The sequence below is a fragment of the Gopherus evgoodei genome, chromosome 1 (genome assembly GCF_007399415.2).
Source record: "Gopherus evgoodei ecotype Sinaloan lineage chromosome 1, rGopEvg1_v1.p, whole genome shotgun sequence".
In the NCBI taxonomy this organism is placed as follows: domain Eukaryota; kingdom Metazoa; phylum Chordata; order Testudines; family Testudinidae; genus Gopherus; species Gopherus evgoodei.
This window is the reverse complement of record NC_044322.1, coordinates 36,696,519-36,718,599: the sequence shown is the minus strand read 5'-3', so window position 1 is coordinate 36,718,599 and position 22,081 is coordinate 36,696,519. Positions and strand designations below refer to the sequence as shown.

Below are 22,081 nucleotides of genomic sequence, written 5' to 3'. Positions count from 1 at the left end.
CTATGTTGGCTATTACTTTTACAACCTTATTATCCTGCAGGTTTTAATAAACTGTTTAATAATTTGTATTTTACCCAGTATTTGGGGAGTATTGAAGTTAGGCTGGCCTATAATTCACCCCAGAGCTTCCTTTTGACCTCTGCTGAAGACAAGCACCCTGATAGCACTGTGAGACCAACCTTTAGCAGAGAAGATGTAAGTAAAAGCCAGAGAGCAAGAGCATGCGACTCAAAGAGGCCCAAAGTCAAAACTAAAACAATCCAACTCCTGGGGTAGCAGGTGGGGCCAGGCAGGGCTGCCGCAGGAGCAGACTCCTGGTTCAGCACGGAGAGCAGGATCCGCCGGGCTGGAGCAGTGGCTGCAGCTGGGCCGGCCCCGGGGCGCGTAGGCAGCCCTGGCCAAGGCAGCGTGCGGGGCCGAAGCAGTGAGCGGGACGTCCAGAGCTCGGCCAGGCACCGCCCCGCAGCGCGGCAGCTACCGAGCTAGGGCGGCACTAAGCAGCGCCAGCGGAGCGCCCCGGAACAGCGCGCGACCCCGCACGAGGCGAGAGGAGCGTCGAGCTCTCAGCCACAGGGCGGAACCCGCCCAGGGGGCGGGGCGATGGGTCGCCAGACTCACCAGGACCGAGCGCAGCTGGCATCGCGTGCGCGCCCCCACTGGCAGGGTCGTGCACGTAGATTGGGAGTGTGCGCGGTCGCTCGCGTAACAATCAGTTTCTGGTGTCGGGCCCGCGCGCGGAGCGATCCGTGTCCGCGGTGAGTGAAGTGACGAGGCCGCTTCGCCTCGGGGCCGATTGAATGAAGGCTCCAGGGACCGGGGGGGCGTAGCACTGGGGTGGGGTTGGGGTGGGGGAGGGGTGGTTTTGGGGGGGTATCGTTGGGGTTGCGTTGGGGGAGGGGTGGTTTTTGGGGGGTAGCGTTGGGGTTGAGTTGGGGGAGGGGCGGTTTTTGGGGGGTTGGGTTGGGGGAGGGGTGGTTTTTGGGGGGTATCGTTGGGGTTGGGTTGGGGAGGGGCGGTTTTTGGGGGTAGCGTTGGGGTTGGGTTGGCGGAGGAGTGGTTTTGGGGGGTAGCGTTGGGGTTGGGTTGGGGGAGGGGTGGTTTTTTGGGGGTAGCATTGGGGTTGAGTTGGGGGAGGGGTGGTTTTTGGGGGGTATCGTTGGGGTTGGGTTGGGGGAGGGGTGGTTTTTGGGGGGTAGCGTTGGGGTTGGGTTGGGGGAGGGGTGGTTTTTGGGGGGTAGCGTTGGGGTTGAGTTGGGGGAGGGGTGGTTTTTGGGGGGTATCGTTGGGGTTGGGTTGGGGGAGGGGTGGTTTTTGGGGGTAGCGTTGGGGTTGGGTTGGCGGAGGAGTGGTTTTGGGGGGTAGCGTTGGGGTTGGGTTGGCGGAGGAGTGGTTTTGGGGGGTAGCGTTGGGGTTGGGTTGGGGGAGGGGTGGTTTCAGTGGAGGTGTTGACTTGGGGGAGGGGGGGCGTTGGAATTCTGTTGTGTTAATTTCGATGGATTATATGGGCCTAAAAAGTCACCTTCCAGCATCAGACTCAGTGTTAAAGAAGGTTCGGGGTTCGGTACACAGACCTCAGGCTGTTTAATACCATGGCAATTGGCAAACATTATAAATCCTCTTTAAGTTTTCAATAAAGGTGCAGGAAATGAACGGGGAGAAAATTCAGCATTTGAAATTTAAAGTATTTAAATAAAGCTTTCTTTTTAACAACATCCCTTGTTCACTGCTGTGTTAGCTGTAGAGAGCCTGTAGAAGGAAAAGCTCCCGTGTTAGTTGAGATGAGCTGCTGCTGCTGGTGGTGGTGGTGTTAAAATCCAATCCAGTTTTCTAGAAGAAAAAACAAGACAAATACAAGAGAGCAGAGGAAAGAAACAGCAAAGATGGAAAATGCAGTTTTTATCTCCAGTGTTGACATGCTTACTGGAGAAACACAGGCCTAGTACGCAGTCTTGTTGGCCACTCCAAGTACTGGCAACTTATACCAGCATCAGGGTATTTAGGGCTGTGGTTTTCAACCTTTCCAGACTACTGTAGCCCTTTCAGGAGTCTGATTTGTCTTGTATACTCTACATGTCACCTCATTTAAAAACTCTTATTTACAAAATCAGTCATAAAAATACAAGTGTCACAGCACGTTATTACTGAAAAATTGCTTACTTTCTGATTCTTACCCTATAATTATAAAATAAATGGATTGGAATATAAATATTGTATGTACATTTCAGTGTGATACTTGAGTCTGTTTTTCACTTGTGAGCCTTATCTGAAGCCTGAACGAGTCCCAGCAGCAGGGCTGAAGCATGTAATTTAGCTTTGCAGGGCCCCCTCTGGCATGGGGCCCTGGACAGTTGTCCTGTTTGCCACTCCCTAATGCTGGCTCTGCACTTGTGATGCAGTGACCCCATCCTGTGATCCCTCTAGGGTCTGCAAACCCCCAGTTTGAGAAACACTGATCTAGATGAGTTGAGTTACCCCCTGGAAGATCTTTGTATACCCCCAGGGGTACGTGTAACCCTGGCTGAGAACCATTGATCTGCAATTATGTCATTTTTATCCTGACTCTGATCTGGGTTTCAGAGTGATTTGCTCTAGATAGAACTGGTCAAATTCAGAGCCAATAGCAATAGTAGCTTTGTGGACTTGCAGTTTGTTAGTAATAATTTTATAGTTGTTTATGCTAGGCAGTTTAACAGACTACTAAGAACAAAATTAGTCTTAAAAAGATGTATTTGTGTTGGGTAGCTTGACTGCAGAATTTTCTGCTTGTGTGAAAGCAGTGAGCCAGGCATCTTTACACTCTAGGGTTTAGCCTTTAGGCCTGTAAAACTGAGGGCTTGTCTACATCACAAAGTTGCAGCGCTGGTGAGGGGGTTACAGCGCTGCAACTTAGGAGGTGTACACATCTGCAGGGCATCACCAGCGCTGCAACTCCCTGTTTGCAGTGCTGGCCGTACTCCCGTTTTGTCTCGGGTGTAGAGGATCCAGTGCTGGTGATCCAGCGCTGGTAATCAAGTGTAGACACTTACCAGCGCTTTTCTTGACCTCCGTGGAATAAGCAGGTATCCCAGCATACCTGAGGATACCTCTCTGGTAATCAAGCAGGTCTCCTTCCCCGCGGTTTGCTCCTGTGTTCTCCGAATTCCCCCCACGCGGGTCTCCTTCCCCGCGGTTTGCAGGGGGGTTCGGGGAACGCGAGAGCAAACCGCGGGGAAGCAGGTCTCCTTCCCCGCGGTTGCTCTCGCGTTCCCCGAACCCCCGTGCAAGCAGATCTCCTTCCCCGCGGTTTGCTCTCGCGTTCCCCGAGCCCCCCTGCAAGCAGGTCTCCTTCCCCGCGGTTTGCTCTCGCGTTCCCCGAACCCCCCTGCAAGCAGGTCTCCTTCCCCGCAGTTTGCAGTCTGCTTGCACGGGGGTTCGGGGAACGCGAGAGCAAACCGCGGGGAAGGAGACCTGCTTGCACGGGGGTTTGGGGAACGCGTGAGCAAATCGCGGGGAAGGAGATCTGCTTGCAGGGGGGTTCGGGGAACGCGAGAGCAAACCGCAGCGAAGCTGGTCTCCTTCCCCGGTTTGCTCTCGCGTTCCCCGAACCCCCCTTGAAGCCGCCCAACAGCGCTGCAGTGTGGCCACATCTAACACCACTTGCAGCGCTGGTTGCTGTAAGTGTGGCCACTCTGCAGCGCTGGCCCTATACAGCTGTACTAATACAGCTGTAACAACCAGCGCTGCAAAATTGTAGATGTAGACATACCCTGAATCTTTTTTGATGGGGTGGAGAAGAGAGGACATAAAAAAGCCAGTTTTTGGAACCCAGTTTTTGAACTTATTTGTACATTCAAATTGATAATATGTCCCCTTTCTGCCAAACCAGTCTGAAAATCAAATTAACTACTACATCATATTCTGAAAAGGCCTGTGTGTTCGGTCAGGGGTCTGATCTATAGAGACAAACACTTCCATTGAGTCTGTGGAGTGACAGACTAAACATTCCCAATGAGCACTGTTCAGTTGATCATCTCACCGTGGTGGGTTAAGGAACATTCCATGTTAAATATAACCTCTTAGCAAGTGGTCAGATGGCATGTGCAATTTTAGCAAATCAAGTTTAGAATTCATGTTTTGATCAGAGTGCTGCAAAGAGAAAGAAGCCTGGGCAAAGAATTATGGGAGGTGAACATAGTTGTAACTAGGATATTGAGAATTAAAGGTGGAAAAGAAAAGGGTAGATCTTTGTTTAAGAACATCTATATTTATGGCTAATTATCATAAAGCAATTATACATTTTGTAGGACTCAAGTGATTAAAAAAATTAATCACGCGATTAATCACACAATAAAAAATTAATTGCATGATTAATTAATTGCACGGTTAATAATAGAATACCATTTATTTAAATATTTTAGATGTTTTCTACATTTTCAAATATATTGATTTCAGTTTAAACACAGAATGCAAAGTGTACAGTGCTCACTTTATATTTTTTATTACAAATATTTGCACTGTAAAAACAAAAGAAATAGTATTTTTCTATTCACCTAATACAAGTATTGTAGTGCAATCTCTTTATCATGAAAGTTGAATTTAGAAATGTAGAATTATGTAAAAAAACAAACAAACCCGGCATTCAAAAATAAAACAATATTAAACTAGAGCCTACAAGTCCGCTCAGTCCTATTTCTTGTTCAAGCAGTCGCTCAGACAAACAAGTTTGTTTACATTTGCAGGCGATAATGCTGCCCACTTCTTGTTCACAATGCCACCCGAAAGTGAGAACAGGTGTTCTTGTGGCACTGTTGTAGCAGGTGTCGCAAGATGTTTTTGTGCCAGATGCACTAAAGAGTCTTATATCCGTTCATGCTTCAACCACCATTCCAGAGGACGTGCGTCCATGCTGATGACAATCCAAAGCAGTGTGGACTAACACATGTTCATTTTCATCATCTGAGTCAGATTCCACCAGCAGGAGGCTGATTTTCCTTTTTGGTGGTTTGGGTTCTGTAGTTTCCCCATTGTAGTGTTGCTTTTTTAAGACTTCTGAAAGTTGCTCCACACCTTGTCCCTCAGATTTTGGAAGGTACTTCAGATTCTTAAACCTTGGATTGAGTGCTGTAGCAATCTTTAGAAATCTCACATTGGTACTTTCTTTGCGTTTTGTGAAATCTGCAGTGACAGTGTTCTTAAAGTGAACAACCTGTGCTGTGTCATCATCTAAGACTGCTATAACATGAAATATATGGCAAAATGCAGGCAAAATAGAGCAGGGTACATACAATTCTTCCCCAACCAGTTCAGTCACAAATATAATTATTGCTTTTTTTTTTTTTTTTTTTTTTAAATGAGTGTCATCAGCATGGGAGCATGTCCTCTGGAATGATGGCCGAAGCATGAAGGTGCATATGAATGTTTAGCGTGTCTGGCATGTAAATACCTTGCAATGTGAGCTACAAAAGTGCCATGCAAATGTCTCTTCTCACTTTCTGGTGACATTGTAAATAAGAAGAGGGCAGCACTATCTCCCTTAAATGTAAACAAACTTGTTTGTGTTAGCAATTGGCTGAACAAGAAGTAGGACTGAGTGGACTTGTAGGTGCTAAAGTTTTGCATTGTTTTGTTTTTGAGTACAGTTATGTAACAAAAAAAATCTACAATTGTAAGCTACACTTTCATGATAAAGAGATTGCACTACAGTACTTATATGAGGTGAATTGAAAAATACTATTTTATCATTTTTACAGTGCAAATATTTGTAATGTGAACAGTGTACACTTTGTATTCTGTGTTGTAATTGAAATCAATATATTTGAAAATGTAGAAAAGCAATCAAAATATTTAATACATTTCAGTTGGTATTCTGTTGTTTAACAATGGGGAGCAGGGGAAGGATAGCTCAGTGGTTTGAGCATTGACCTGCTAAACTCAGGGTTGTGAGTTCAATCCTTGAGGGGCCACTTAGGGATCTGGGGCAAAAATCAGTACTTGGTCCTGCTAGTGAAGGCAGGGGGCTGGACTCTATGACCTTTCAAGGTCCCTTCCAGTTCTAAGAGATGGGTATATCTCCAATTATTATATTATTATTAATGTGATTAAAATTGCAGTTAATCACAATAAATGTTTTGAGTTAATCGCATGAGTTAACTGCAATTAATTGACAGCCCTAATTTTTAGATAATATATAAACATTTCTGAATTAAAGGATAGTTTCCATTGATGCTTATGCACAACTTCCATGAACAGACATTTCTGTGTGGAGAAGAGGCTATATTCCTCAATTTATAATCTTGTATTACATTCAGATTACGTATACTATTGTGTTCTTTAATATTAAATATTAGTATTTCATTATTTGGTTGAATCCTTTGATCAGAAGTAGGGGAAACATATTTCTTGAAAGAATAAACTTTATCACTTCTTCCTAGTAATTATCAGATTTCTATTTGACCTATTACTCCGCCAGATGGCACTGTTTCCAGTGAGAGAATGATTGTGTTTAACTGTCACAAAAAATGTTATGGTTCTTCCACCAAATTCATAGAGTTTAAGGACAGAAGGGACCACTAAATCATCAAGTGTGACCTTCTGTATATCACAGGCCATAAAATGTCATCCAGTTATCCCTGTATGTGCTTGAGTAATGCATAACTTGTGTTTGGCTAAAGCGTAACTTCCAGAAAGGCAACCAGTTTTGATCTGAAGACATCAGGAAATGGAGAATCTACCAGTTCCCTCAATACTCTGTTCATCACAATTACACAATCTTCCGCTTTCAGCAAGGGCTGTCTTTGTAAACCTACCTACTTACCATGTTGTGTGAATAATATCTATAACATGTTACAGAAGAGACACTGATCACATCTATGAAGGAAGAGACTTGTCCACTCAGTGTAGCATTTGGCAGAGAAAAGAACGTAAACAGATTTGCAAGAGATTACCTTCAAACAGAAGTATCAACGGCCAGAGTCCCAATTTGAGCCTGCCAGTTTGTTCAACCATGTTTTAGTATGAAACATCATTATATATGTTTAAAATAATTCTATGATGCTAAAATAAAAATGCATCTCAGGATTTAAGATTTTCAACCAAAAAATCCACTCCAATCCAAAACGGGCATTAAGGTATTGGGGAATTGTATATCTTTTGGAGTAGGCACAACAGTGCTATCTATATAAGGTAAAGAAATAATATTTTAATACACATACTGCTTACAGAGCACCAAAGTACAGCAGTATGTTTCTCTCAGGTTGTTTTGGTTGGATAGACATTAATTAAGCATATTAATGCTTAATGCTTAATTTACCTGTGCCCCAGATAACTGCAATTTGGCCAGTCATGCTTCCCAATATTAAGAAGAGAAAGACAGGTTCTGCAGCACACAGCAGGATCTCTTCCTTTCTCACATCATTACTTTCATCATCTCCAACAAGGTACCGAGTTTGCTGCATTTTGTCCAAGGGAAGCATGGTAGTGTTATCAATGTTTGTATTACCTAAACACCAACATTTCTAAAAATAATGGTGGGGAAGCTGTAATAAATGCGTCTGACGAAGTGGGTATTCACCCATGAAGCTCATGCTCCAATACGTCTGTTAGTCTATAAGGTGCCACAGAACTCTTTGCTGCTTTACAAATGCCTTTTAGTTATGCAGAGGGTAAAGATTGGAGTTAAAGGAAGTGGTACAAGATGATATAACTCAATTGACAGGTTCAGATGTCATTTATAAAAATGCCAGAACTTCTCAATTGACGTACAGTGTGCCTGTTCATCCAGCTGTGGCCCCCATTCATATATGTAAATATACAAATTCCTAGTCATGCAGTGGCATTTGGGAGGGATGTCTTCATGAGCCTCCCATCTGCTTTATTTTGGTTTATGGAGGACTTTCTAGCAGTTAGGGACATCTTTGTATAAAGTGATATTAGAGTGAGTGAGGGCAATATTGATCCTGGGACACAGTTCTTGATGACTCCAGAGCATCACTTATCAAACTGACTGCTGTGCAGTTTTGTGCTTAGTTTGGTAACATCGAAGTGGCCAGTAGTACTTCCAAAGAGTTTGTTGACATTTTCATTTTATACTTAGGACCTATTAATTTTATTTGGTCTGTTTAATGGGGTTAAATGCTACCATTCTGATCTGGTAGCATTTTACTCTCAGATTTCGCTGCTGGAAATGACTACACAAGGTGTAGGACAACAGATTCAGGCCCTAAATTTGTAAAGGGCTTATAATTAATAAATTCAATTTATACATTTTAATACACTTTTTATTGAAAAGGATATTTAAAAATCTGCATAATATGGTCATTTTACAATATGTTCTTAATAAGAGTTTGTAGCATTATCTCTGTACTGGATGGCTGCTTTCTGTGGTTAGCGTATTAACACTGAAAGAAATCCCATGTAATGTGGTATGTTAAATGACTGATTTTTCATTAAGAAAATGATAAAAACAGATGGGAGTTTGCTTTCCGCGCCCCCTTTCACTCCTGGTAATGCAGATCTTTTGTGTCAGTTATTATTCCTGCAGGCAACTGATCATTTTCCTCCTAATTAATAACCATGCGCCTGTTCCAACAAGTTAACAGAGGAGAACGAACATGCTTTATATTGGTGAGCTGACCATAGAAATGTGTTCTAGTTCTTGCTAATTATTTAGCACTAATTACGTCACACTTTTTAGGTGGAAAGGCAGGAGCAGAATTCTACAGGACTTGAAAAGTACACAAAAGGCCTAATTAGCTAGAGGCTGATAGGAAAAAAATGGTGAGTGGTCCTGGAAGAACACCACACCAGTAAAATCAGTCAGCCCTCAGCTGTGTAGAAAGGGAATGGTTCTGGGACTCCACCCTGGACTCTGCTTGGAGACAGACTAATTCATATCTGCCTCTGCCTGGTAGGTGTTTGATACATTTAAATATTACCCACCCAATCCAACCTCCATCTTACACCGCAAGAGAGAATGTGCTTTATTTTGTTGGCTCCTGGCTTCAAGAAGTTTAGTTTTCTGGTTAGTAGGTGTTTCACTGTTTGTTGTTTTATCTCAAATGAGCTTGTCTTTACTAAATGCTGTTTTCGAGAAAAGCTGAGTTTAAACACTTCTTCTTAACATCTAGAGAATGGGTGGTGATGATGATGATGATGACGACATCCCTCAGCTTTCGTCCCATACGCTGGCTGCCCTGCAGGAGTTCTGTAGAGATCAGCAACAGAGAGAGGGCACAAAGATCTCCCAAGGGTTTAAACAGTATTCCATTGGCTCAATAGAGGAGGACTGGGTAAGAAACTAAACTTCAGACACTGCAATTCAATTACTTGTAGTGCCCAGTTACAGAGGAGCAGAAATGTGAGGCTTCTTTTGGAAAGTGAAGAGGAAGGGGGAATGAAAAAGGGCATTTTCAAGAGTGGGGGAATCTAATGGAGCTGTTTCCACATTATAAAAGTCAGTCTCCTTGACTTGTTATTGAAGCTGAATGTGGTATTTTTTGTTTGCTTGCTTGTTTGTTTTGTTCTATCTGGCACTAATTGAAATTGACCTGGGGGAGGAAGGGAGAAACGATGCCAAGATAAGTAGCTGCCCTCTCTAGAAATTTTAGTGCCAGACTGGGAGGGTGGAGGAAGTATAGATTTTTCCTTTGGTGTGTGTGTGAAAGCAATGCAATTGCGACATTGTAATAATGTGGAAATAGCACACTCTTTCCTCTCTTCTCTCATCATGCCTCTCTGTGTTTTACCTATCTTATTTGAACAAGTGACTTGTCCCTTCTTATCTGTGACTGATGATTCTGGCCATGAGGTTTTCTGGCTCTCCTTTTCCTATCCCTCCCACCCCTTTTTTTTCTGATTGCTGTCGTCCCCGACTTTCTCCTTTCTACCCTCTGCTATCTCATCTTTCCTTTTCTTCACTGCTACAACTTTCTTGACTTTTCCCATCTCTCCACTCTGGCTGTCTCTTTGCCTTTCACAATCTTGAGCTGGTCTAAACTGTTCCCAACCTCAAAATAAATGAATGACTTCTTAATAACATAATTTTTAACTACTTAAAGACTGGAAGTTAAAATATCTGCACACTCAATATCTTTGGATTTTGATCAGCATTGGTAACAGGGCAAAGGTACTAAATAAAGGAATGATCTAAATAGTCTGGTATAGCTTGGTTTTGTTGAAATAGTAATCGATTTTTATAAAACTCTGGCAACATGTAAGTGTGAAGTAGCTACTATTTATCGGCTTGAAATACTAGTTTATAGAGGAACTAACAAAACTGTCAGTAAATAAATCCATTTTCCAGCTCAGTTATTAAGAGTTGTTCAGAGGTGCAGGATTGCAATTTATTATACAAAAAAGCTATAGATTTTGATTTTCCTAGAATGGGGCTGATATTGGTTAACAAAAAGTGTCATATACTGCCCAGTCACAAAGACCAATGCTGTCAGTAATTGTTTGTGCATGATTTTCCCCAGCAGTTGAGCCAGTTTTGGTATGATGATGAAACTGCATTGCGCCTGGCTAATGAAGCTATTCTGGCAGCTGGAAGAGGTGGCAGGTAAGTTTTATTAATTATTTTATAAATTAAATATTTTGTGTTTCTTCTTACTTAAAGTGTTATAGGTAGGCTACTTTCAGTCGTGTTTCTGTAGATAGTACAGAAAAATCAGAATTTTGGTAGTAAGAAATAGAAATCCAGATTAGACACACTCCTGTCAGAGATGGGCTAGATCAGTGGTCCCCAACCTTTTTGTGGCCAGTAGCACATTCATGTTTTCAGAATAGTGTGGTGAGCACCAACAATTTTCAAGGCTTATTTTGTATTTGTACATTAAATAATATGAAAAACATGATTGTCATAAACAGATAGTTAAAGGTTAATGCCTCTTTTACCTGTAAAGGGTTAAGAAGTTCACCTAGCCTAGCTGACACCTGACCAGAGGAACCAATGGGGGAACAAGATGTTTCAAAAGGAAGGAGGGAAGTTTCCTTTGTTTAGTCAGTTTCAGTTTCAGCCCGAGTGAAAAAGATCAAGGAACCAGCCTCTTATCAGAGTAGTAAGTTTTAGAAAGGAATAAATACGTTTGTTTATTTTCTTTTGTGACTTGTCTTGTTGCCATTAAGGGAATTATCAAATTGGGTATTCTTATTTGTGTGAAGATTTTTGCCCAGGGGAACATCCTGTGTTTTCAATCTATTGTCTGTGAGATTAGCTGATATGCTGTCCCCCAGAGGTTTTTTTTTTCTTTCTTTTACCTTTCTTTTCTTTAATTAAAAGCCTTCTTTTTAAGAACCCAAATGATTTTTTCCCTGTTTTTTTAGATCCAAGGGAATTGGACTCACTAGGGATTGGTGGGGGGGCCAAAGAGAGGGGGAAGGAGAAATTCTTCTTTGTTTTTGAGATCCAAGGAAATTGGATCTGGACTCACCAGGGAATTAGTGGAGGAATCTCTCAAGGCTACCCAGGAAGGGGAAGGTTTTAGGGGGAAAGGGAGTGATCCAGGTACTCAAAAATTCTGGATGGTGGCAGCGAGACCAGATCTAAGCTGGTAATTAAGCTTAGAAGTGTCCATGCAGGTCCCCACATCTGTACCCTAAAGTTCAGAGTGAGGGTGAGACCTATGACAATCATATTTAATATTACATAAGATTAAAAGGGTAATTTTACATGTAAAAGGTATTAATTTAATTATTCAGCAATGACTCTTTCACCTTACCATGTGAATTTGCTCTTTTTTATCTACCTGTAAGAAAAATTAAGGAGTTTTTACAAAATAAATATCATAAACAGTTTTCATCTTATTTATTTAAAAAAAGTAAAATATTGTTGAACTACTGGTCCAAATATATTTATTATTTGTACTTTAATATAGAATGAAGCCTGCAGCCCCGGAGTTCTCTGTCCCCAGCAGGAGTGGGGCTGCGGTTTCTCTCCGGCTTAAGCCGTGGCCCTGTGCCTGCCAGGGACCGAGAACACCGGTGCCTGTGGCCCTGGAGTTCTCCGTCCCTGGCAGGTGCGGGTCCGCGGCTTCTCTCTGGCTTCGAAGCCAGAGAGAAACCACGCCTGGCACCTGCCAGGGACAGAGCACACCAGCACCTGCAGCCTGGAGAAGCCAGAGAGAAGCCACTTCTCTCCCATGCTGGGCACTAGGCGGGCCCCGCGCCTGCTGGTGACAGAGAACAACGGCGCCTGCAGCCCTGCAGTTCTCTGTCCACGGCAGGTGCGGGGTCGCGGCTTCTCTCCCTGCTGGGCACTAGGCAGGCACACATAAATGCCTCGGCGGGCGCCATGGCAGCCATGGGCACCGCATTGGGGACCACTGGTCTAGATAATACTTAATCCTGCCATGAGTGCAGGGGGCTGGACTAGATGACCTCTCGAGGTCCCTTCCAGTTCTATGATTAGCAGTCACTTAGTAGTTAGACCACAGGACTGGGAGTTGGGAGGCCTGGATTTTAATCCTGGCTGTGACTGATTCTCTGTGGCACTGAGCAACTCATTAACCAGCCTAGCTGATCACACTTACCATACCTACCTCATGGAATGTTTTGCAGCTTAATATTTGTAAAGTGCTTTATGGTCCTTGAGTGGGAGTGCTGTACGCCAGTCAGCGTGTCCATTATTTTAAACTTCTGCTCCTAGGATAGGTCTACATTGACCGCTTGAGTCGATCTAACTTGTGTCACGTAGGGGTGTAAAAAAGATACCCCCATGAGCAGCACAAGTTACAGCAGCCTAAGCACTGTCGATACTGGTGCTGTTTCAGCAGGAGATGCTCTTCTGCCTACATAGCTTCCGCCTCTCGCATAGGTGATGTAATTATGGCGACAGGAGAGATCTCTCCCCTTGGCATAGAGCGTCTTCACCAGACACGCTACAGAGGTGCAGCTGCACAGATGTAGCTCTCCTAGTGTAAACCTGCCCTTAGGCATGTTTGTAGGGAGAGAGACTGGAAGCTTCACTCCAGATTGCTTTCTTCACACAATAAAAGCCACAGACTAGAATCCTTTTTTATGTTTTGTTTTGGGGTACTGTTTGTGTTTATTTTTTAAATTGTGACTCAATTTCCCCTTTTCTTGTTCCCCTCTGTCCATTAAAATAACATAACAGGAAATCTTGTTTTTTCCCAAAAATTCTTGGAAAAAAATTATTTTAAACCTAAATTTTCAATTCTGTTTGCATATTGCTTTAAAACAAGCTTGGCTCGGTAAGTTGTGCTTAAGTCCCCAGTGCAGCAAAGTACTAAAGCATACATTTAAGCATTTTGCTGAATCAGGGCCTAAATACCTACCGTATATACTTGTGCATAAGTTGAATATTTTTGGTTTGGTAAAAAGTGACACATCAAAGAACGGGATTCAGCTTATAAATGAGTCTACACCAAAATGTGATGATTTTAAACTCTGTGGAATCATTGAATTGAATATCTAATACATTGTGATTTTGTTCACTTGGAGCATCTGCAGGCATGGAGCCCCTCAGCTCCGTGAAGCCATGGTTTGCCATTCCCAGCCAATGGGAGCTGCGGGAAGTGGCGGCACTTCCTGCAGCTCCCATTGGATGGGAACAGCAAACCGCGGCCACTGGGAGCTGAAGGTCTCCGTGCCTGTGAAAGCTCCAGATAAACAAAACATCCCAACTCACCAGCAGCTTACCCTGACGGACCAGGAGCCAAAGTTTTCCAACCCCTGAAATATAGGGCCGGCTTATGAAAGGATCATACAGTTTTTGCTGTTCTTACCTATCCATTTTGGGGGGTTGGTTTATAAACGAGCGGGCTAATGAATGAGTATATATGATAATATATTTATAATATATTAAATCTGTGTTTAATTATTGTAATTACATTTGTTTTGAGAATGTGTATGTACTTCTAATCTGTCTGCTGAGAGCTTTTCTTTAAGCTAAGCTAAATACTAGTTCTGAGCTTCGTTGTTACATATCTGCTTCCAAATCCTAATTTTTTTAAATTGTTAAACCTTGGTGACTAGCTGTAAGATGTTCATGCAGACTTTCTGCATGTTCCTAATGATAGTTTCTTGCGAACTGAACACAAATCTTACTACTTTGTTAAATGAAATAGCAAAGAAAAAAAATCATTGCAGTTCCTTTGGTTTTAAGATAGCTTTGATGATTAACTTGGCAGTCTGATTCAGAAAGAAACGCAGAAAGGTTATTTTTAGAACTGTAGAAACCTTTTCCAGTCTACACAGTCTAAATCTGATGTTACCCCTATTTGAGTGTCGGAACTATTTATTCCGTCATTCTGCGCATTAGAATACTTGGTATACAAAACTGAATACAGATAGTATCCCATACAATGTTCTTTTCAATGTAACTGATTATCCAGTATCTTGATTGATGGGTTGGATATTTCAAAACCAAAATTTATGGCAAGTGTATTTTTTATAGTTATGGTTAAATATATTATTCTTACAGATTATTTGCTTGTTGTTGCTACCAGTTAATGTGCTGTTGTGAACAAATTCAACCAAAGGGCTGTAATTACACTAGCACCTGTATTTTATGAACTAATTGGGTATTTAAGAGTTCATTAAATCAAAAATTTCATAAATGGAACATTTCAAAAGTACAGTAGATATGGCCCATAGAGTGCAGTATCATGCACTGCATCACATTCTTCTTGTTCTTCAAACCACTGCAAAATGATTTTCAGTGCACTGAAGGCATTGGACTGTGAAGGGATGTTGACTTGTTCTTCATAAACATAATTTTCATTATGTGATTTTTTTTCCCCCCACACTCCACCCCGCTTCTGTCGGGAAAAGTGGTTTTTTGAACGTAAGATTGGTCTTTATAAAATCAAGGTTCTACTGTAATTTTAAAGGACATGTCAAGGCAGATAGGCCTTAAGGAAACCAGAGCTATCAGGTTTGTTTTGTTCACAGATATACACATTCATATTGCTCTGCCTCTTTGTTCTTGTGTGTTGGCAGAGTATGGCAGTTAGAGCTAGATGGGAAATGGTTTTCCCATCCTGTGAAAATTTTTGAGATTTAAATTTTTTGCTTATTCTGTATCAAGATGAAACCAAGACCTTTTTGAGGTCTTTTGACAGAAACATACAGACACCCGCCACTCCCTTGCCCCTGGAATAGCCAGGTGGTCAAGGACACTCACCTAGGATGTGAGGGATCCTGGTTTAAGTCCCTGTTTAGCCTGATTCAGACCAGGGACTTGAGCTGGGTCTCCCACATCTCAGGTGAGTGCTCTAACTACCACACTGTTCTAGAGGGGAGTTAGTTTGCTGAATCACCATTTTCTGACCTCAAAAAAATGTCATTGAAAAAGTCCTGACCAGCTCTAATTGCAATCTCAGGAGCCTGTTAATTACGATACCCTGTTTGCTCAAAGGAGCAAAGAGAATAAACAAAGCAGAAGGATGAGGCCACATACATTCTTATATTTGGATTGCATGTACATGAAATTGGCACTTTGTATAGAAGGATCACTCAGAGGAACTGGGAATAAATCTATAATGCAATCTAGATTTAATTTTAGAAGGTTCTTCCTGTGAAAATAGATTGGAAGGAAAATAGAATGTTAAATCTTAGAGTGTTCTCATTTTTTGGTTATTTAACCATGGCATAGTCTCTCTAATATTTATTTCAAATAACAGAGATAGACATCAGAATTGATGCCATTTATGACCAGTCTTTTTAACTTATTCTTGATGTTTCATTTTGTTGACTATGTCAAAAGAGCTGTAGCATTGTACTTGTCTTTGTGGAGTTTAAACACAACCATGGGAAAATCCACATAGTTCAATAGACTTTTCTGAGGTTAGTCAGCTTAATGCTACAAGCAGCCATATTGTTGATTATCTCTGCTGCTAGTACTCTATTATCATTAGCATGATGTAGTTCATTATTAACCTTCATAACAGTCTGCATGTAAATCCTGTCATTTTTAATACAAAGAGGCAGGCCTTGATCTCTGCTAGGGGTACAACAGATTCTGCTCAAATTAATGTATCATTATGGCTTTTATACTGAGAGCAAAATTATAGTGAATGTATTAAAAGCAGAAATCCAAGTAAAAGCAAAAAGGTTATAACTTAAAAGTGAGGTCCAATTCAAAACCCATGATCCAAGAACCCCAGAACTTTTGGGACTTCGAAGAGAGGTCAAAATCCAGATCTAATTTTGCAAATAGACCTGACTTTGAGGTGTTAGAAATCTAAATCTTACAGTCTGAGCCCAATTCTAATATAATCCTTGTCTGTTACCCTTTAAAAAGAAGGTTCTGAATTATTTCTTTCTCTTTTCAGAATAGCGTGTGTTAGTGCTCCAAGTGTTTACCAGAAACTGAAAGAACAGGATGACAAAGATTTTTCAGTGTGTATACTGGAATATGACACAAGATTTTCTGTATATGGAGAGGAATTTATCTTCTATGACTACAACAATCCATTGAATTTACCTGGAAATCTCATACCACACAGTTTTGACATAGTATTAGCGGATCCACCCTATCTGTCTGAGGAGTGTCTCAGAAAAACAGCAGAGACAATCAAATACTTAACAAAAGGAAAGATTCTGCTCTGTACAGGTATAGCATCTCTGTCTTTTGAGAGAAGAAAAAATATACTCAGTGTTGTTGCTCTAAATATTTATATTATCTAGTTTGGTGACGTTCCAGTGGAACCCAGGCAGGGGTCCAACAGAACCCTGTCTGCCAGGCATGGGTGGCTGTAGACACCAGGAAAGCAAGCAGCTGCTTGGGGCAGCCTATTTGCAGGGGCGGCAGCTAGTAGGGATTGAGCCTGGGATCTGAGAACCAACAGGGGGCCCTGGGAACTGTAGTTCCTTGATTAGCTCCCTGCCTGTAGAACCAGCCCTGGAGCAGGGAAAAAACTACATTTCCCAGCATTCCCTTAGCCACTACCAACAGGAAAGTGGGGGAAGGAGTATGGTAGCTGAAACCTCATGCTGCAGCTTGAGCTCACTGCTAGAACGGGATGGCATTGTGAATGGGGAACAAGTGTGCCCAAGGAGTAGAAGGCTTTGGCCCAGATATCCCCTTCAGAAGACATCCCCAGACTGGCTTAGGGATACTGGCGTGACCTCACTTGCACCCCCAAAAAAGGAATTGGGTGGACTAAATGGACAGTGCCCCTCTCTATCTGAAGCCTAGCAAGGGAGGTACGTGGATCCCACTAGAATTTAAAATGAAAAGTAAGGGAGGGGACGCTTTACTGGACCTGGGCAGCTTTAGATACAGTACCAGGCACGTAGGAGGATTTCCATTTCTGAGCCATGGGAGCAGAAACTGACTTTTCCTTTCTAGATTTAGCTAATATTCAGAAAGGGAATCTAGCACCTGCCTTCCATATTTGAACACCTCAAAATTCAGAAGTGCTCAAGCTCAATTTGGGCAGATGTTACTTCATTTCTCCCAAATCAAATATACTGATCCACTGTAATTTGCTGTAGAGTAGATAAAATTGAGCAAGAAATGCTTCCCAGTGGTTTTTAGGACTGGAATTGCTATTTTCAGCAGCCATAGCCTTTTTTTTTTTTTTTAAGTTGTTTAAAAGGAAGACATTGGCAAATTCCCCATAGAAACAAAGAGTGGAACAAAAGAATAATAAAGGCACCTTGACTTTTCCTCATTTATGGAGGACAGTGTTATGATATGCATCCAGATATCCTCCAATCACACAAGCTGAAAATTGTTCCACTTTACTGCAGTTCTGTAACCATATGGGAAGCAATCCTGTCTGTGTTCTGTGCACATCCAAAATTCCTGCTGAATGACCCGCCTTGGGAGCAAGTCACTGGTGACCCAGGGCTGGGGCACAAGGAGGGTGCAGGTGGGGGAGGGGAGGGAAGAGCCCAGGGCTGGGGTGGCAGGGGCTGTGGGTGGAGGGGGCAGAGCTCAGGGCTAGGGTGGCACTGGGCGGGGAGAAGGGGGGTGCCCAGAGCTGGTGCAGCACGGGGTGTGTGAGAGCCCAGGCCTGGAGTGCTGAGGGGTGCAGGTGAGGGGGGAGAGCTGAGGGCTGGGGCAGCAGGGGAGGGTGTGGGGAGCCCAGGGCTGGGGTGAGAACAGCCAAATTTTATTTTGCTTGGGGCAGCAAAAAACCTACAGCCGGCCCTGCTGCCAGGCAGGTTTACTTCCGGCTTGCCTGCCGAGCTCCTGCCTGCCAGACTGCCCTGGAGTCAGGGACTCCAGAGTCTTCAGGGTCCATGGCACTGGGGCAGCCCACCAGGCAGATTGGCCTGGAGGAGGGCTCCATTCCCTTTCATGGAGAACTTCAAAAATTCTGGGTTTTTTTCTGAATCAGAACTAACAGGTACTGTTACTATGCTGTAAGGTTTTTAACTGTTCACGTATGTTCCCTAACATTTTAACTGCACTGAGGGCTGAGATTTTAAACAGTGGCAGAATCCTTCTACATTACCTTTAGCAATAAATGGGTCTACCAATACACTTGTGCTCCTCTATGAAATGGAATTGCCTTTCTTAGTACAGCTCTAGTTGTATCCTAATTAGGACAAAATGCATTGTTTTTAGGAAATCCTGATCACTGAGCTGTACAGTCTTATAGCCTGTATATGCCTAATGCCCCTACTACACATAGGGAATATCTATTCCATGCCTGAGAATCCCTGTATATTTCTGGAGCTGAACACCATTGAGAGTCTGCTCTGTTTACAGAGAGCGATTTATCTAGTGCTCAGAGCAGCAGTTCTCAAACTGGGGGTCAGGACCACAAAGTGGTGACCCCATTTTAATGGGGTCGCCAGAGCTGACTTAGATTTGTTGGGGTCTGGGGACGAAGCCTGAGCCCCACCACTCAGGGCCAAAGCCCAAGGACTTCAGGCCTGGGTGGAGGGGCTCAGGTTACAGGCCTCCTGCATGGGGCTGAAGCCCTTGGGCTTTGGCTTTTCCTCTCCCCTCCCCCTGCCCAGGGCACTGGGGTTTGGCTTTGGCCCCTTTACCCGGGGGGGCGGGTCCAGGCTTCGGTCCCCCGTTATGGGATCATGTAATAATTGTTGTCAGAAGGGGCTCACGGTGCAATGAAGTTTGAGAAACCCTGGCTTAGAGCACGAAACTGAAACATGGGGCTCTTGAGTTTTCTTCCCACTTGTGTCACTGAAGCATGTGAAGTTGAGCACACACTCGACCCCTGTGCCTCAGGTTAGCTACCTTAAAAAAGAATACCTGCTTCACAGGGGTATTATGAGCTTATTTGTTGTTTGTAAAGTGCTTTGAGATCATCTAAGAGAAGAATAGTGTTCTAATCAAATACGAATTCTCTGACAGGAACACACACTGTAATTAAGGGGGTTGTTTAAGTTTAGTTACACTAACATGAATACCACTCTTGAGTGATTTTTTTTAAAACAAGTCATTTTAAATTTATTTGAACTCATTGAAAATAAGTGAAAAATGCTGCTGCCTTTAGGAATTTGCAAGTTGCCAAATTCTGCAGCTGCTGGCTGAGGTTTAAGCTGCAGAACATAGCTCTTCTCCAAGTTTTTTTAAGAAGGTATTACTTGAATAAGTAAAGTTTGGAAGCCTCTGCTCTAGTGTGTTACTTCCCTGGAGCAACTCTGGTTTTGAACTGGGTAGCTTTAAATATGACACTCTGGAGCATACTCACTCATTAAATGGCAGCAGTGTGTGAAATTCAAGTCTGTGGGCTTGGCTACACTGGAGAGTTGCAGCGCTAGTGCTGAGTTTACAGCGCTGCAACTTAGTAACTGTCCACACCTGCAAGGCACATCCAGCACTGCAACTCCCTGACTGCAGCGCTGGCTATACACCTGGTCTGCTTGGGGTGTAACGATTGCAGCGCTGGTGATGCAGCGCTGCTCATCAAGTGTGGCTACCAAAAGCTCTGTTATTGGCCTCCAGGGTATTAGAAGGTATCCCAGGATGCCTGCTCACAACAAACCAGAAGAATGGCTGAACTCCGAGCTCCCCCAAGCTGCTTATCTAAAAAACAAACACTGAGCGAGCGGAGGCAGGCAGGGGAATTGCTTTAGAAGTTCACAGCTGTTTGCTTGAAGAGAGAAGTCACATGGCAGAGGGGGAAGGGGGAGTCCGTGTTTAGCAGCTGCTTATGTGGTCTGAAGGCTATTTAGGAGTGCATAATTTGCATTTAGTGAATAAGAGAGGGGTGGGGGAAGGGCTCGAAACTTTTAAATTGATTGCAGGTTGGTGATGTGTATGTTCCGGTCCTTAGAACTTGCAAGGCAGGGAGCTGACAGATCCAAAAATTCACACTCTCTCTCTCCCCCACATTCCCCCTCATCCCTCTCTTTTGAAAAGCACGTTGCAGCTACTTGAACGCTGGGATAGCTGCCCACAATGCACCGCTCCAACAGCGCTGCAAATGCTGCAAATGTGGCCACACTGCAGCACTGGTAGCCGTCAGTGTGGCCCCACTGCAGCGCTTTCCCTACACAGCTGTACGAAGACAGCTGTAACTCCCAGTGCTGTACAGCTGTAAGTGTAGCCAAACCCTGTGTCTCATTTGGCTCTTGATCTACAGTCGAGCATGTTCAAGGGAGAACAGTCAGCCCCAGGGGAAGGGGATAGCGGAGAAAGCACCTAAAACCATTCTCAAACCTTTTCCCTTCTTTCTCTCCTTCCTTCTCCCTCCCTTGGGACTCCAACCCTCTCTGTGGCCCAAGAGTGCTTGATGCCACAGAGCTTTACAGAGGATTGTGGAAGGGAAGTAAAAATAGGGGGATGCTGGAGGAACAATTTAAAGAAAAAAGCATAGAATGTGCTGTTACCTTTCTTTGTCATGAAATCCTATTTTTTTTTCTGCTTCAGGTGCAGTCATGGAAGAGCAGGCAGTGAAGCATCTTGGTGTGAAGATGTGCAATTTTACTCCAAAACATGCGCAAAACTTAGCCAATGAATTTCGATGTTATGTGAATTATGATTCTGGACTAGACTGTGATTCTAGCTGTTCAGAGTGCACATAAAATAAGCACAACAGTATATCAATCAAGTCCATTTATTCCTTCTTTCAGCAATGTCTGCAGTCCTCATTGTTTTATTAAAGATGTTGCTCCAGGTAATGGTTTCTGGGCTAGCTTTAGACATCTCAATATGACTGACTCCTTAATCTGTTAAATCTGCAAACATTTATAGCTGATTTCTTTTGGTACCCTACTTAGGGCTTGTCTTCATGTACAGCTAGTGCCCCTGTGGCACAGCTGCACCAGTGCAGCTGTAGCACTTTAGTGAAGATGCTTCGATGCCGACAGGAGAGCTTCTTCCATCAACATAGCACTTTCTACAAGGTTAGGTTAGTATAATTATGTCACTCAGGGATATGGAATTTTACACACCCCCGAGCAACATAATTATATCAGTCTAGGTCTGTAGTGTAGACCTGTCCTTAAGTAGATGAATGGGGATTAGTTGGTTCAGGTAACTTGGTAATGGGAGCTTTTCTATTCTAAGTCACCCGTTAGACCTGATTGGTGTCCTTTCCCATATGAGGGCTATTCCATGAGTTCAGCGAAGGGGTGCCGGGTCTAGATGGCCTGGTCCAGCTACTCCTCCCCCCCGCGGCCATAGATTAATGCTACTACAAATTCACAGTCCCGGTCTTTCCAATGGGAGGGTGGGGAGAGGGCCAAGCCAATCATGGTCTCTTTGTGGGGGAATGGAGAAATCCTGGTCTGCCCAGGAGGGGAGTTTCCTGGACGTGACTCCCTGCTTCCCAGAACACCAAGCCACTATCTCCTCATGCTTCCTCTTCCTTCTCCACTTTTGCTTCCAGGCTCACTCCAGAAGGAGAGATGGCAGCTCAGTGAGGGCATGCACAGCAGTGCGACGGGGAACCTCACTCATGTCCATGCACACACAGCTGGATGAACTCATTGGCAAACCAGGCACATGCCACATTTGTTGGAGGGGGGGAGGTATCCCAAAATGTTTTGGTTTTGCGTTTTGTTTAACTATGCAGATTCGCACGCAAACTGAAGGAACTTCACTCACTTGAGTAACTGGTCATGCGCCTTGGCGCACACAGTCACATTCACACTGTCACTCAAATTTGACTCAGCTGCTCCTCTGTCATAATGAGGGGTTAGCCAGGCCATGTTTCATTGA

At 43.5% G+C, this 22,081-nt stretch overlaps 1 protein-coding gene across 6 annotated transcripts; it reads left to right on the top strand.

Annotated features, from left to right (window-relative positions):
- Window positions 1-634: 634 nt before the first annotated feature.
- EEF1AKMT1 (EEF1A lysine methyltransferase 1) lies at window positions 635-21,065 on the top strand. 6 transcript variants are annotated; one of them, XM_030561762.1, is made up of 6 exons: window positions 635-755; window positions 8,672-8,754; window positions 9,105-9,266; window positions 10,452-10,534; window positions 16,269-16,549; window positions 20,789-21,065. In XM_030561762.1, the coding sequence occupies exons 2-6, from the start codon at window positions 8,752-8,754 to the stop codon at window positions 20,941-20,943; spliced, it is 684 nt and encodes a 227-aa protein (XP_030417622.1). In that variant the 5' UTR covers window positions 635-755; window positions 8,672-8,751; the 3' UTR covers window positions 20,944-21,065. The 6 variants fall into 6 exon arrangements, with proteins under 6 accessions (XP_030417622.1, XP_030417638.1, XP_030417629.1 ...); XM_030561778.1 differs by lacking the exon at window positions 8,672-8,754; XM_030561769.1 differs by lacking the exons at window positions 635-755; window positions 8,672-8,754 and adding an exon at window positions 5,147-5,241 and having other exon boundaries at window positions 10,455-10,534.
- The last annotated feature ends 1,016 nt before the right edge of the window (window positions 21,066-22,081 follow it).